Raw genomic sequence first — 17,594 nt, 5'->3', positions numbered from 1 at the left:
GTAATCGTAAACCATTTTTAAACAAAAAAAAAAAAATGACTGTGTAGAATAATAAGTTGTTTCATATATTGTATTTAATGCTTGTCGAACCACTAAATGATGTTAGAAGATCTCGGCATCATCACGTCTAAATAAATATACATGAGTGTGCATGCTGGAAACAATCCTGTGTCCTTCTGCCATTGCAGATAGCTAGCAAGCTAGCTACCTTCTACTAAACTAGCTTGACATGAGTGAGATTTCAGTGTCATATTCTCTGTAGCCAAACATGATGGTGTACATCCTAACAAAAAAAAAAAAAAAAAAGATTTAAGTAGAGTTAGCTAGCTTAGCATGAGGGTTCTGTGGCTCGAATCGTCCACCATTTAATAATTTGCATATAGAGCACAATGAATTCAATCCGTTGGGAATATTCCTTCTTATTTATCGTCGACCGATCTCGTACATAATCCTCCACGAAGCTCGCGGCAGAGTTCGGGGGTACTTTAAAATATCAGTGTATTTACGTGTGCTGTGTAAATATTTACGATGATATAGATATCCAATAGATCTATATGGTGGATAAATGCTAAGATGAGTGGTTATAGTATGACAAGAAGGATTCAGATGTGTCAATGTGTGATTAGAAGCACAATAGTACATCTGTGTCGTCGTGTTCTTCCTTTCTTTTCTTTTTGTTTTCGTTTCGTTTTCTTACCTTGAGTTGAATTTGTCTCTGTGTTGTGTGTCAGAATGAAATTATTCCAAAAAAAGAAAGAAAAATAGTGTTGAGTGCCGATAAATGTGTGATTTTTTTTTTAATTTATTTAAATAAAAAAAATGAATATAGAATCGCGAAGGAAGAAGTGAAGATGTTAGGCAAAAAAAATATTTAAAAGTCTTATAAGAGAGATATAGAGAAGAGAGAATAAGGAAATGAAAGAGAAGTCCCACAGGAGGAAAGAGAGAGAGAGAGAGAGAGAGAGAGAGAGAGAAAAGAGCAAAAACTTTCAGACTTGCAGACTCTTGAACGTTGTTTAATATACTGTACAGTTATCGTTTGTTATCATTGGTACAGTGTTTGGCAGATGTGACCTAAAAAATTAAATCTGTTGAGAAGGTAAACATTTTCATACACCAATAATAATAATTAAAAAAAACCTCTGTCCTTTCATACACCAACAAAACTCAGTAGTAGAAAGAAAAAAGGCAATAATCTGCTGATGGTATCCAAAACCCAAAGGAATTTGCACTTATTTTCCTTTTAAGGCTTTTAAGAGCCACCAAAAAACCTTTCACTGTTTCATCTTAAGGTTTTATGTGGACACATAAGGAGGCTGATCCTGGAAACAGGCCAGAAATAAGTGAGTGTTGGATGCTGGGAAAGACGTGTATGGTACGGTACTTATTACGGTGCTACTGAGTGATGTGAGGAACTCTGTGTTCATCGTGTTAAGACTATTTAAAAGTTGCAAGAGGTATTTATCAGTCTGGATCTCCTTTTTCCTCTACGTTCCTTCCTCCCTCCTTTCTCTCTCTCACCCTGTGTATCTTCTTCATGTTTAATAAAGTGTTGTCAGTAGTAACTACCTGTGGCTGTGCTGGTGGTGGTTTTTGATGGAGCTCTTATATTCAATCCAAATTCAATTGATTTGTATAGCACTTTTAACAATGGATATTGTCTCAAAGCAGCTTTACAGTAATATAGGGAAAAAAAATGATTTTATCCCTAAAATGTATCCCTATTGAGCAATGACATGAGGAAGAAACCTTGAGAGGAACCAGACTCAGAAGGGAACGTCATCCTCATTTGGATGAAGGATTTGTGACCATGTTGAACATTTTATTTACCTTTTAAATTTAATGCAAAAAAAAATTTAGGCACCCTCTATACACCAACCAGGCATCACTTTATGACCACCTGCCTTATATTGTGTTGGTCCCCCTTTTGCAGCCAAAACAGCCCTGACCCGTCACAGTCTGATCATGTTTCAGGCCTACATTTGTTAAATAACATACAGGCATAACATTATGACCTCAGACAGGTGAAGTGAATAACACTGATGATCTCCTCATCATGGCACCTGTTAGTGGGTGGGATATATTAGGCAGCAAGTGAACATTTTATCCTCAAAGTTGATGTGTTAGAAGCAGGAAAAATGGGCAAGCGTAAGGATTTGAGCGAGTTTGACAAGGGCCAAATTGTGATGGCTGGACAACTGGATCAGAGCATCTCCAAAACTGCAGCTCTTGTGGGGTGTTCCCGGTCTGCAGTGGTCAGTATCTGTCAAAAGTGATCCAAGGAAGGAACAGTGGTGAACCGGCGACCGGGTCATGGGCGGCCAAGGCGAAGTCTGTGTGATCCGATCCATCAGACGAGCTACTGTTGCTCAAACTGCTGAAGAAGTTAATGCTGGTTCTGATAGAAAGGTGTCAGAATACACATTGTATAACGGGTCAGGGCTGTTTTGGCAGCAAAAGGTGGAGCAACATAAAATGATGCAGGTGGTCATAATGTCGTGCCTGATCTGTGTAAATTGTTTACATACTGTAAGTGGATGCATTTTCATAGAATGACCACAAGAGGGAGACATTACGCTAGTGGTGAATTCTGGCTGCGGCCAGTTTCCAGCTGTTTGCGGAATTTACATACACACCGGTCACATACAATATACTATATGTACAGTGTGTAGAGTATTTTAGATAAAATACCTTTCACAATTTAACATCGATTCCATAAACAAACAAACAAACAAATAGAAAGCTTTAAAATCTCGAAGTAAAAGATCTGTCATAATGTTAGAGAGGTACTCTGATATTCAATCAATCCTTTAGACACACACACAATGTCCAGTATTGTAGCTATTTTTGTATGAAACTATATAGAAAGGCATTTCATTGAAAAAAAAAAACGAAAGAAGAGAAAAAAAAGGGAAAAAAACCCTCGTGTTTCCCTTTTCTACAGAAATATTGCACCTCGGGTGTTCTGAAGCTATTTCCGGTATAGGTCGATTTGTGTACACCCTGTTGCCAAAACAACAGAAGGACGCACTGAAAAATCCCCCTCCAGCATTATAATATAATGTACCAACATCCCGAAGGAAAAAAAGAGGGCTTGGCAACACAATCCCAAAAAAGATAGAAAGAAAGAAAGCAACAACTCGTGCACCATTTGTCACATCTGTCATCCTTAAACTAATAAAGTCTTCTGAGCAAAGAAAGAAAGCCCCCGAGAGAGAGAGAGAGAGAGAGAGAGAGAGAGAGAGAGAGAGAGAGAGAAAGCAAGCAAGCAAGCCAACGCCCCGTTTTTCCTCCTCTCTCTCTCTCTCTGCCACAGAAGGAAAGTTTGTGTTGGCGGTGAAATATTCACTTCACTCTCCCGCCTACTTCGTTGTGGTCACTTGAGTCCACACTTTCTCTTAACACTCTTCTTTTCTCTTTTCTTCCTGTTCGTCTGCACATATATATATATATATATCTATATTTATATCTATACACACACTCCATTAAACCCTCTCCAGACATTTTTGCACCTCTTCTCCAGACAGCCTTCACCTTATTCTCTAGTCTCCTGTTGCTAAGGGAAGCGGACCGGGAGCTGGTTATTAAAAAAATGGCAGATACAGCAGCGAGTCCAAGCTTTGTGGACAAACTAAAAGCCTATGTCCGAACTCGGAAAGGGACCATACTGTCTGTGGAAATCGTAAGTGATCTTTCTTCGCCATTGTTTGTTTGTTTGTTTTTAACCCCCGTAACGTAACTTGCTCTGTGGAGTAGGGTCAGACAGTGAGCCCTAGCCGTGTTGCTGTCAGTTTTATTATAGCACACGGTAGCTGTGGAAAGTCAGTCAGGACTTATTCATGGATATGTGGTTTATTCATTTTTATTCATTTTTATTTTATGTTCGAAACAGTAGTTTGAATACGTTCTCTAGTCAGAGAGAAGTGTGTTTAAAAAATATTTGGCATTAGTGAGGTAAGTGGTAACGCAGGTTATGCCTCAGACATTCCCTAAAGTATTTTTGTTTGTCTTAAAGGGGACAAGTGATACAATTTACCTCAGAATAAATGTTAAAAAGGTATATTTTGTAGAAAATGTCTCTTTAGAAAATAGAAGCACACTGTAAATAGATATATATATATATTAGCTTTAATGCTGACGAGAACTTCTAAAGAGAAGACGTGGTGCTCGTGCTCACTGAAGCACAACAGTTCTCTCGTGCCAAAGTGTGTGTGTGTGTGTGTGTGTGTGTGTGTGTGTGGTAGGAGAGGTGGCATGGAATTTTTTGGCCATTTGGTGCTTAGGTCAAAGGTCTTGAGGGTTCACCTGTTTGTTTTACTCAGAAGGACACACACACAACCTGCTACATGGCAGGACACGCTGCTTGTGGCAAGCCATTTGTTCAGGTCACACTTTTTATTTGAATGGGCGTGTCCGACTCTGATTGACAGTAGCGTTTCCCAGGAAACCGGACTAACTTGTGAAGTGCTCGCGCCAGTATGTATGTAATGACCCTTTGACACTGCTCAGTTCGTGTACCTTATGCATGCTTAAAAGATGATCAGAAGCAAGATCAGAGCTTTCTGAACACTCCACTTCGGTCTTTAGCCCGTTTTGGCAGTGAAGCTTGGAAAAAATCAGATGCATTTTTTCCCCTTCAGACTCCACTGCAATATTTTTAGCCATTTATGAACGCTTTAGCAGTCGAAGCTTGGCAAGATCAGACGGACGTTGTCATATTTTTCCGACCCAGCTCTCTTAACGTCGTTCAGAAATGTTCAGAAACGTTCTTGCCATTGCTCTGAAACAGTAAGGAAATCCTAATGACACTGCTTGAAAGCCATTCATGACTATCAGTGAAATCATGTGGTCAATTTCCTGACCACAGTTTACACTACGAGAGCTTGAGGCTGGTCAAGATACTCATAAAATATACAAGAAATACTGAATGGGATCATTGCCAGAGATTAAGAGAGAAATCATTGCTGCTGCAAAAATAGAACAACAACAACTGGGATTCACCTTTATGTTCATCAGTAGAGTATTATCATTACATACAGTAGATATCCTGAACTAATAGTTACCCATTAACGTTTTATGATTGCACATGCTAATATGTGCCCGATACAAAGGCTCCATCAATGATACAATGCCAAAATTTGCTCCAATACAAATACCACGAATATCATACTCAAGGATAATCTGCTCCACAGAAATGTCAAGGTAACCCTCACAGAGTTAACGGTAAAATAAGCAGAATTCAGCCCCACCCTGACCAACGGCCTTGTCCCGGAATAGCGTGCAGACGTAATGTAATGGCATGGTGGCTGTATAAAAAAACAGAAAAAACAAAAACGCTGGTTTTGACAGGAAGGAACTGCTTTAAATAAGAAGCAGGAACATGCAACATCTGCACACAAGTGGGTTTTTCTTTTTTAGTTATCCAGATCTGTACCACAATACAATAGTGGTGTGGTTTGCTGTCATGTATTATAAAATACTTCAAACGTCCAACTGCCTGGGCATCTTATATTACATTTACTTTCACTACTACATTTCAAATGACCTGGAAGAATTAAAAACACAGAGAAGCATGGTTTTGTCAACGTGGAAGGAAAAGATATCATAAATATCTTATAAATAGATATCATCTCATAGATGATCTCATAGCTGCCCCTGATCGGCTAGGGTCGCTGTGATTGACAGGGAAGAGAGAGTAGGCCACGCCTCTCACGCGACAGCTTCGGATGACATGACTCAACACAATTACGTTGAATTCATCCCCCTTGCTACACCACACGTGAATGCAGGTTTAGTGCTAAGTAATACGTTCCTAAATTCTTCATGCTTATCTCCTTAGATAACAAAGGCCTAAGGAGAAGTCAAACGCTTGTGACATGGGAGTCGAGGGAGAAGGACTATAGACTCCAAGGCCTTCCTTACTGAGCCAGCAACTTAGTTTCCTGCAGCAAGTTTCTGTTTTTAGATCCAATTTGTTTGTGTTCCAGCTTCAACAACTTGCTGAGACAATTAAACCATTTCCTGTGTTTTTTTGTTTACTGATATAATCCAAAGCGGCTGCTAATCAAATCTGTGCCATCATATCCGCTCCTGTCCCACTGCTGTGCATGCAGAATGCTGAACGAGATGACGTAAGATTATGCATTATACATTTTACATACTCGTAAATATAGTCTTATCGTCCTCGACTCGTTCTCTACGACGGAAAAGTGCGATGGAAGTTCAAAGTCTTTACACCACACGATGGCCTAAGCGACGCGTTAGGAATCCTGGGAATGCGGTAGAGAGGAAAGTCGTGAAAAGCAGGGTAGATTAACAGATTAGTTCACTACGGAGACACAAGTCACAGAAATGGGTTAACGTGTACCTTAAGTGATGACAGGATGCATATACTGTAATAGATACATCAAACTCCTCGAGAGAAATTGTAGACTAGCTTCTCAAGTTAGATTTTCTCATGGTCTGGTATTATTTGTGGCAGGGTCAGGGTTTCTAATTGTAGTTAAATACTGCTCACTTTCAGAGGAAAGGGTAACCGTAGTGTGGTTACACACAGCCAAGCACAACCCCTGAACTTTGTTTTCAGTCCCGTGACTATATCTAGCTCTGAAAAGCTTTTAGTCATGTCCTGGACATTTATTGAAGATAGGATCAAGTCACAGATGTTATAGTGAGGAACAAATGCTATAAATATATTATATAAATAATGCAGTGATTGGGTTATACCGTGAAACTCATTCAGAATGAATCCTGTACGTCGTGTCACGCCTTTCCATCTGCGTTCAGTTGTTGAAGCAGGTGCATATCTGTGCACGTGTGTTTTAACGTGTGTACGTCGTTGTAGTAGAGTGTTTGTTGATCACTCAGCAGTGGGCAGTACAGCCAGCGCGAATAGAGGCTCATTGTGCGTCTGCTGGAGTTTGGTCAGCCGCTGAGGTTCACAGAGGCAGCTTGTGCCAGTCTCCTCTGCTCATAAAGCGGCGATACATATGAGTATGAAGGAGTTCTGGCAGCTTGCCGCTCCTCTAAACCCCCGCCCTGTCACAACGAGGTCTAATAGCCTAGAGGCTTTCTAATTGACCCGAAGTTCCCCGACACTCGATTTGATTTGCAAATCCTGATCTAAAGGTGTTCATATCTGTTCATGCATCTCGGTTTTCTGTTGTCGTTACTAATCAGGTCCTTATTAGAAAAGCTTTTAACCAAATTTACACTCATTGCAAATCAGCAGATGAGACATGGCCGCTGACGTGAAAGATATGTTTCATTTAGTGACATTCACACAAGTTGAGCAATCCTGAACAAGTCTTGACTGAATCATCTGTTTAGTAAAGACTAAACCGATTACAAAGAAAACGTTAGTTTGATAACTTTTCCTGGCTCCAACATTTTGTTTCCACGCACAAAAACCTCCCATCACACGTCCGCTTCAAAGCCTGGAGACGTCAAGAAAGCACGCATTCAGTAGCACGAGTTAATCTTAAGCGCTTTCCAGCCCAGCGCTTGTATTTCATTAAGACCTAAAGGTTTGCCGACAGCGTTAAACATTTGTCAGGCTAAGCGGATCGAGCACAGAGAGGGGTATTAAAGGCAAAGTGCCGGCGGGAATTTATGAGTGCACCCCATGCTGGCGCGGGTTCAGAAACGTGGGTCGTAAAAAGAATGCTTGTTTTCTGTGTCACCAGGCTTCTCTGGTGGAAAACATGCTCTTTCAGGCTGCCTAGAAAGCTGCGACTGGGCATGCTAGATAAGACAGTAACAACAACAGAAAAGAAAACGTAGGAATGTTCATGCGTGTGTAGCCCAACCCTGCTGCTGAAAACTTCAGACCACACCCTCGTTTAACCACGGTGTGTTGATTATTAGAGCTAGGAGTGTTAGAGCTGAAACTTCACACACATGGATTTTGGACTTCAACCTTCCTGTGTGTGTGAAGAGGTGACCGGTTGCGAGAGGTGCGTTATGATTAGTGCAAAATAAATATAGCATATATAAAATAAAAATAGGCTTTCGCTTGACACATATACCAAGAGTACACGTTATTCAAATCATAAAAATCAAATATAAAAGCTATTTATTAGGAACATCTGCACATAACAATTTCAAGCCTTGATGCAGAATTGGGCGAAAAACCTCCAGAAGTTCTACAGATGCGAAAGGTCCTTGTTGATGAGAAAGGTCAAAGGAGAAAGGTGAGAAAGACTATGATGACTTAAATAACTACTCTTTATAAAGCAGGGAAGCATCGAATGAGCTGGAGCTACAGAAAGCCACATGGGGTTCTGATAATTGGGGGAAAAACTCTATTTTATTTTTATAAACATATTTCCAAATACTACATAACTACACCTTAATTATAGTTACAGTCTATGAAAGTGTACATTTGCTTCCATGAGCAACAAAAGAAAGTAAAACTTTCCGTGACACTTTTTTTTTTTTTACAGAAAACGTGAGTCAAAACGTGAGTGAGAGTGTATTATGTGTCACTGGTTTTGCTCTAACAAATATATTTGACTAGGTGACACAATTTCGTAACCTCAGTGTCACTTTATTTCCCTACTTCAATCTGACACCTACCAAGTTACCCAAAATAAGCACGAGTTCCAGCAAACCTGAGGTGCCAGTATCGTGTTTACGGCGCTGTTTCCACGGCGACAGTTTTGTTGTGGCGTTAAACTGGTAAATTTTGACACCAGCAACCGTCACTGCAGCTGCAAGAGTCACATGGTGATTTCGTAGAACTGCGACACCGATGATGCTGTGAACTTCAGGCGTTTTCTACAGATCAGAGTGTGGATAGAAGACTCCACTTGGGTCTAATGAAAAATCGCTCTTTGGCTATTTGAAGCATCTGAAACATGGCCCTGCTGTCTGTGTGGGATAGATCCCAGTACTGTCTCTCCTGAAAATCACTAGCCTATTATGGCCATCTGAATATGGCAGTTGGTGTCTCCTTCTAAGTGCATTCGGTTGCCATATGATGCACAGATGCGCTGACAGATGAAGCACTCGGAGGAAGCATGTGCTAACTCTCACTCTCGGCGACTTTTCTTCGTCGCTGGGTGGTCATCAAGGCTTTCTCTTATTCTTATTTTTGAGTATGTAAAGGTTTTGCACTTATGGGATGGTGCGCAGGTTTTAAAATAATACATTAAAGGTACACATTGTGGTCCTTAGTGGCCGCATCCTTGACCTTAAATCATATTTAAAGGTAATTTAGATGAGTTTTTTTCCATGGAATGATCAAAAATTGGTGGACACCTGGCATGGTTTGTCAAGGGTGAAGCGAGAGTGGCCAGCACTCACCTCTGACCTCAACTCCACTGAGATGAACTGGAACACAGACTGCACTCCAGACCTCCAAGTACCTAACCTCAGGGGCTTCCCCCAGGTTCTCCGGTTTTCCCCTCAGTCCCAAGTGTGTGTGTGTGTGTGTGTGTATGCATTGATAGATGAAAAGATGGAAGGATTTCTGTATTCTTTTGATAAGGTGTCCTGATATTGCTGTCGATGACGAGAATCAACAAAAAAGCAGTTGCAAAATACAAACGTTATTCAGATAAACTAGATATGCAAACAGGCTTGGCACCACGTAGAAACAATTACTGAAGCAGTTATACGTAACAAAATCAACGTGAATAATTTACCAGCTTAAATAAATAAATAATCAGTGGCACTATTGTTCAGTAAGTGGAAGCTGGACACCCGCACACTGCGTACCAGGAAAGCCATCATTACGGGATGAATGAGGATCGTCAGTGTTAGGTGAGATCTGGGGTCAGACATAACACGAGCAAAGCGTACAGATATGCTGTACGAACACGGCAGAACCCTGATGCACTAAATCTGTTAATTCTTAGCCCAGAACAACTTTTGTCACAGTAATCAAATGCATTAGGACGTATTTATTAAACAAATGCACTGAAATATAAAAGGAGGACACGTGGTCATGCTTTCAGCTGGTGTATCAGATCTCTAGTGGAGAAAATGGCTTGTGTTAAGACAAAATCTAGCTATAAACTCTGCTGGATGGTGGGATTTTAGGTGGTTTTATAATTATGCATAATAATAATAATAATATAAGAGATAACATTTTAATGTTTAATGTCCACATTACCAACATTTCTCATTGTAGATCTGATACAATTTCCAGGTTAGACCAAAGCCTCAGCACTGTACCCTCCTACCAGAAGTGGAAAATGAATGAATGAATGGTTTCTAACGCCGTCTTTCTCAGTCGTCCAAACTCATGGGCAGCTGCTGCTGTGACCAATCTTGTCGCATATGTCCAAGCACAGGTGCTGCATCTGCCTGCATGTGTGCAACCTCTGACGCACTCTACGCCGACCTAACACATTTTCAAAGCGCAAACAATGCCAGTGATGAAAACGTGATGTTAATTACCACGATGATGATATCTCCCATTTGAAGTCTGGGTCAGTCTGAGGTCCGCTCATACGGAGTCAGATTACCGTCCCATGTCGTAATAATGCAGGAACACACATCGCACTCCTCTCCATCTCTCTTCAATAGCTTCCACATCAAATTCAATCCTCCATGCTTACGTACAAGATATCTGGGAAATCGCACACTCTACCTGAGGTTTATTTTTCCTCCGACGTCTGGTAGAACCTGTCCAGCGTACCGTGAGGTCCCTTTCCAGAACCTTCTAACTGACTTTCCATCAATCCAGACAGTAGAATCCGTCGCTAATTTCACGTCTGAAGACCAAACTGTCCTTCGTATTAGCAGCAGAATAGGAGTGGATTTGTCTATCAGGCAAAGTAGTGCTTTTCCTGCTCATAAATCATCATTGCTTTCTTTATTAGGGCAAAGAGATGTTCCTAGAATATTTTAGTAGTTTCTCAAGTATTAAAAACTCTATTAGTATTGCAAATACACTCAGTAGCCTCTTAAATAGGAACACTTATCAAAACAATGCCAGTGATGAAAATGTGATGTTAATTACCACGATGTTGATATCTCCTGTTTGAAGTCTGGGTCAGTCTGAGGTCCGCTCATACAGAGTCAGCAGTGGTAGCTTAAATGGTTCTGGCTCTGGGTCGTCGACTGAAAGATTGGGGTTCAAGCCCCAGCACTGCCAATCTGCCACTGTTGGGCCCTTGAGCAAGGCCCTGCTCCAGGGGTGCTGCATCATGGCTGACCCTGCGCTCTGACCCCATCCCCCAAAGATGGGATAAGTGGCGAAAGAGTTTCACTGTGCAGTAATTGTATGTGACAAATAAAGACACCTGCTTATCCAACCAGCCAAGCATGTTGTAGCAGTACTGCGTATAAACTCATACAGGTCCTGGAACCTGATGCAATCGACTGTTGTGGCCCATCCACCTGGATGTTTTGTGCATTCTGTGAAGCTTTTCTGCTCTTCATGGTTGTAAATAGGATTCTTCAAGCCACGTTGACCATTCTGCTATTCTTTTTACTGGATGCTTTTTTCCTCTCTGTTGTGCATGAAAATCTAGAGATCATCGTTTTCTGATGATCTGACACTCACGCCAAAATTAATCTGTAGATCTGTATCTGCAGGATATTTTTACCACATGATTGAGTGTTTAGATAAATGTACGTGCGTTCCTGTTAAATTGGGCTCTTAGATACAAGTATAAAGAGCATGTTAAATGGGGGGGGGTCTTTTAAGAAGCATTCGAAACGTTTAGGAGAAAGTGTGTGAGACTAGGTGTGTGTCATGCAAGCAGGGCAGAGAAGAAGGCAAATTTCCGCTGCTCGATGTTTTATCAACATGTTTGAGTTTACTGTAGCAACAGTGAGTCACGGGCTCGCTTAGTTATTGGAATCGGAAACCTAGATGCTGTAGAAGGATTACTCCCTATTGCATTTAGCACTCTATGACTAGTTAAAGTAAACACGGCGGCCTCGCTGCGGCATTTTGTCTCGATTAATTACTCAGAATAGACGACTAGTCATCACTTTGGTTCTCTTGTGTCTCCGCAGATAACTTGCATTATGCAGTAAAGATCACACGAGTTTAGAAATGCATAATATATTATATGCCGATTTTTGTCCCATTCATACACAAGAAAACATACATATACTGTGTACTTTCTTGTGCATGAACCTGACAAAAGTGTACCATGGCATTTTAACCACAGCGTCGTAAATAGATGACCGTGCGAAAATAGCAGGTATAGAAATAGAGAACGAATGAATGAAGTAATCCGAGCGTCAGAGGTGAATGGGGTAAACTTAATGGAGCGCGCAGTAACTCTTCTCTAGTAGGCAGGATTACGGGCTCTTCGTGTGAAACCTTGTAAGCCTCCTCCATACACCAACCCCCAACTTTAGCATGAGGTGTGGAATGCAGTGGGAACAGGCGCCATGCTCTTCTCTTCCTTTCTCACCATGGTTTGGTAATTAAAAAAAAAAAGAAGAAGAAAGAAGTAGCCCTGCAAGCTCTCGGGGAGACGAGGAATTTGTAGTGTGGGTGTTAACAGACACCTAAGAACAAACGGGTGGTCCTGTAATGGAGGCTGCTATCAGTGCTGGAATTTGGCATCAGGGTAAATACTATTTAGTCAACATAAAAAAAAAGAAAGGGCATCCCCTTTAAGGCAATCTGAATCTGACATCAGTATCATTGTGCGGTCATGTGGCCACAAGCCCAGTATTCCATGTATGTACGTCTGAATGGATATTTTAAGCCAAGAACCTTGTAGAATACTTTATATAAACATTACCAGGAGAACATATAGATACACTTTTCTTAAAGACATTCTTAGAATGGCCAACGGTTAAAATTCGTATCTAAGACATGTTTGCATTGTCTATATTGCCAAAAGTTTTGGGACACCCCTCCAAATAATTGAATTCAGGGGTTGGGCTTGGCCGCTTAGGTCCAGCGAAATGAACTCTTAATGCTTCAGCCTACCAAGACATTTTGGGCAATTTCAGGCTTAGGGATGACCCCTTCCTGTTCCAACATGACTGCACACCAGTGCACAAAGCAAAGTTCATAAAGACATGGATGAGCGAGGAGGAACTTCACAGAGTTCCGATAGACCCGATAGAACACCTTTGGGGTGAATTAAAGCGGAGACTGCAAGCCAGGCCTTCTCATCCACCATCAGTGCCTGACCTCACAAATGCGCTTCTAATGGAATGGTCAAAAATTCCCATAAACACACTCCTAAACCTTGTGGAAAGAAGAGTTGAAGCTGTTATAGCTGCAAAGTGCAGGCCAACCCCATACTATTTGTTTGTTGGTTTATTTGTTGTTATTTAGAAGTGCTTAGCCTGTGTGGGAGCTTAAAGAAACTCCTCCTTTATACTGTGAATACTGTTAAGAGTTTCAAATATAAAATAGTATTGATTTGTTAATCTCATGCTCATGATCATGTCTTTATTTATTATCATGTCTATTATTCCAAAATCTGAAAGATGTTGGCAGTGATGACATGCTGGTGCTCTACCAATCAGAGATATTACCACGTCATCATGAGCACATTTATGTAGAAGAGGGTAGACTACACTGCCCTTTCGAATGTCGTGCTACGTCACACTACCCTGTGTTTAAAAATAGAACAAACCATATTCCAGGATATCTAATCCTGTCCGTCTGTGTCTTTTCGTAGCTCCTGAGCTTGATCTGCATCATCTGCTACGCAGCGTCGAGGTATGGCGGATATTCAGCGGTGGCTATTTGCGAGCTGGTCTTCGCCATTGTCTTCTTTGTCATCTTCATGATGGAGCTGGATAAACAGTTCCAGCTCGTCAACTGGCTTTGGAGTGTGAGTAATATTCAGTTCATTCACCTCCATTCAGGCAGCAGAAGGAGGATATTTACCATCATATGTGAAGTGACTGATCACATGATCCTGAATAGTAGCTACGGTTTCTAGTGAAGAGCAATTATTTGAACAACTAGTCCAAACGACACAGTGCGTATCACATGATTCAGTGCTTCAAAAGCAAAAAAGCAGAATAGAAGGAGTGAATTATGTAATATCCTGTAGATGGAAAGATTACTTCTGCGTTTTGAAACATTTCAGTATACTCACTTCCTGAAACACAGAAAAACCATCACATAAATTTTAGTCACCTCATCCAGTATTGCAATATTACTAACCGCTCAGGTCAAGATAATCCTCATAAGACTCGTGTATGTTCTTGTACTGGTCATTTTAAAGTATGGAACCCGGAAAGGAAAAGCTGACCATGCAGAAAATGCAGAGCCACACAAACACTTCTTTGTTTTCTTGTCTGCTTTAGGATTTGTTCCGCGCCGGGATCGGTTCTCTGCTGTACATCATCACCTCTCTGATTTGTGTGATCGGTGGAGCTGGAGATGGAGCGCGCATCGCAGGAGGGGTCAGAACTTTCTCAGTTTTCTTTTGTGGTCAAATGAAATAAATATTTGCTATACAATATGTTCCTTATTTTAACAGTTATACCGTTTGACTTGACGTATGAAACGTTCTGCATTTAAAGCAATACTCGAAAACTTCTTTTATCTCTTATTTTATACTCTTCCAGCTTTTCACACCCGTGCCATGAGACACACCTCAATGTCATTTATTTTGTGCCCCAGTGAAACAGTAGTGGATAATCGGTGCTCTTCTCTGTTACAGGTGTTTGGACTAATCGCAGGCATTGTGTTTGGTTATGATGCCTACACAATTTTCACAGAAGTCAGGAGCACCCAAGGGCGGTCGGCAGTTTCCACAGGTCTCGGTTGCTTACAGTTGCTTACTGAACACACACACACACATATATGTACATACACAGATCAGGCATAACATTATGAGCAGTGACAAGTGAAGTGAATAAGACTGATGATCTCCTCATCATGGCACCTGTTAGTGGGTGGGATATATTAGGCAGCAAGTGAACATTTTATCCTCAAAGTTGATGTGTTAGAAGCAGGAAAAATGGACAAGTGTAAGGATTTGAGCGAGTTTGATAAAGGCCCAAATTGTGATGGCTAGATGACTGGATCAGAGCATCTCCAAAACTGCAGCTCTTGTGGGGTGTTCCCGGTCTGCAGTGGTCAGTATCTTTCAAAAGTGGCCCAGGGAAGGAACAGTGGTGAACCGACGACAGGGTCATGGGCGGCCAAGGCTTATTGATGCACATGAGGAACGAAGGCTGGCCCGTGTGATCCGATCCAATAGACGAGCCACTGTTGCTCAAACTGCTGAAGAAGTTAATGCTGCTCCTGATAGAAAGGTGTCAGAATACACAGTGCATGACGGGTCAGGGCTGTTTTGGCAGGAAAAGAGGGAACAACACAATATTAGGCAGGTGGTCATAATGTTATGCCTGGTCAGTGTATATACATATAGGTCAGATGTTATTTTAATGAACTGTCATGTGATTTATACATTTAGTATAAAAACAATAGGTCTGCAGATTTGATCTTTCATGTAGTTGCTTTTTTAATATCTTTTATATACCACATCATTCCTCTTGTTCTTACCTTTACTGTTTTGTTTTTCACAGATGCTTGAACACTATGATAACAGCAAGAGCAGCTGCTTGGGAAGAAACAAGGGACTGAAACATGGCAAACTAAGAATTTTCATGGGTTGAAGGTTTTCATGGTATGATGAGGTCAACGTTGTGGAGATGTGAAGGCTGACCAATGTTGAAAACATGACACAAACAGACCGAAATATCTGCACTAGCTAAAAGGGAGGCACTGTATACGATACCAAGTTGTAAGGGCTACTGCTTATGCCAAAACACTGCAAATAATTGGAGATGCCGTTGCCTGACCTCTTTTATAGCAAATATTTCAGCCGTTGATTCACTATTCTTATAAGAGCAGCTCCGTGTAACATCACCTGGTGCTCTCGGAAATTCAAAAAAAGGAGTGGATCAACATCTAAAATACTCAGTCCATGTTGATCCAGGAAACATCACACCAAGAAAGGGACCTGGAAAAATAAATAAATAAAAAACATTTTGGTTCGGTTTAGGTTTAGAGCTCTTCTGAGTCTGTTTAATAATACACTGTCCTCTTGAATTGGCAAGGTTCAGCCACAACTGATTATTTATGACTAATATTTAATAACTCTACGGGTTATAATTGTGCATTTCCTTCATATAATTAATCCGCAGTTGTAGGGGTGAGATGTTTCTATCTAGTTATTTAAAAAATACTAGCTCTAGTCAAATGGACAGAGGTTAATAATATAACGTTTATAACAGTGTTTCGCCATACTTCTGTTTCTTATCGTTTTTTAGTGTTTAGTATTTTCCTCCGTTCTCCTTTAACCATAGCGGGGAAAATCAAGGCCGCTAACACATGCCCTAATGTTTGAATGAATGACCCAAGTCCCGAAAGTGGAAGGTTTTTTGTATTTAAATATGTTTACTTTAGACTTCTAAAAGAAATAAAGCTCGAATGCAGCCTCACTCTCCTCTTAGTAACTAGTCATTCTAACAGCCCCCATCTAAAACCCACCATCCTGTCTCTTTTTTGGCGTTAATACTGTATATTTCCTTAATCCGTGGCCTAATTTGTTTCCCTGCGTACAATTTATTTGGATCTTACAGCCCTATATAAAGAAAACCCCATTGTTTAGCATCGTTTTATGTGATCTATCTTGTCCATGAAGACCTGCCATTATTTCTTTCCCCATGGTGTTTCCTACCCGTAAGGTTAATACGCTTTATTGCTTTTTGTTTTTATATATACACCATCTTAGTTTTGTCCTTTCATGGTAAAAATAGGCTACTGAACATGTCATGATTAGTTTCCTGTACTGTAACAGAGAATTTGTTTTTGGATAGCAAACTCAGGATACACCTTTCCTCCAATGTTCAACACTTTTTATGTTCATTCTTGATGAGAATGAGAAAGGATATTCTGCAGTATTTTATTTTATTGTCACGTATCTAATGTTGCTGTTTTTGTTTTTTGTTTTCATAAAGCAATGCAGAATAAATTAAAAAAAAATAATAAAAAAATCTTATAACCAAGTGTAAAATATCTGTTGAATGAAAACTCGCCATTGTGGGAAAGGGTTGAATGCAGCACCACCTAGTGTCTGAAAAGAGAATTTACTTTGACATTTCTGCCATTTGGCTGAAGGCTAGCTTCAGAAGAAGTGCTTTAAAGTTTCTGTTAATGGATACAAGATCATAATGGTTCACTAATTTAATGACTAAGCGTGCTGGCAGTCTTAAAAGACATCTTTATATGAGTTTAGAGGCAGAACAGAAGAGGACTGGGCTTTGTGGGACACAAGTAGGGTAAATCTGCATGAAGCAGATGTGACTGAGGTCCAGGTAAGAAGTAAAGACTCATGAGGTTGGACAAGAGAGTCTTATGGTTGACTGTATCGTGCTCCTGAAAGGTCGAGGAGGACATATATATTCAATATATTACACTATTCACTAAATAGTCATTATGATGCTGTGGCTTTTTAGAAATGAAATAAAATCAATAAAATCTCAATCATGAAGTTAAACTGGATTGCCTCAGATTTTTGGTCTTGGATGACACTGAAATCCAGTGTGGGCTTCAACTGCTGTAGTCCATCCACCTCAAGGTACACTTATATTGCCAAACGTTTTGGGACACCCCTCCAAATCATTGAACTCAGGTGGTG

General features: G+C 40.6%; 1 protein-coding gene across 1 annotated transcript; it reads left to right on the top strand.

Annotated features, from left to right (window-relative positions):
• The first annotated feature begins 3,308 nt into the window (after positions 1-3,308).
• plp2b (proteolipid protein 2b) lies at positions 3,309-17,289 on the top strand. The gene is made up of 5 exons (XM_058390241.1): positions 3,309-3,682; positions 13,611-13,766; positions 14,248-14,346; positions 14,607-14,703; positions 15,478-17,289. The coding sequence occupies exons 1-5, from the start codon at positions 3,593-3,595 to the stop codon at positions 15,483-15,485; spliced, it is 450 nt and encodes a 149-aa protein (XP_058246224.1). The 5' UTR covers positions 3,309-3,592; the 3' UTR covers positions 15,486-17,289.
• Positions 17,290-17,594: the final 305 nt, after the last annotated feature.

This window comes from Hemibagrus wyckioides, linkage group LG05 (genome assembly GCF_019097595.1).
Source record: "Hemibagrus wyckioides isolate EC202008001 linkage group LG05, SWU_Hwy_1.0, whole genome shotgun sequence".
Lineage (NCBI taxonomy): Eukaryota > Metazoa > Chordata > Actinopteri > Siluriformes > Bagridae > Hemibagrus > Hemibagrus wyckioides.
The sequence above is the reverse complement of the archived record's forward strand: the minus strand, read 5'-3'. Positions and strand labels throughout refer to the sequence as shown.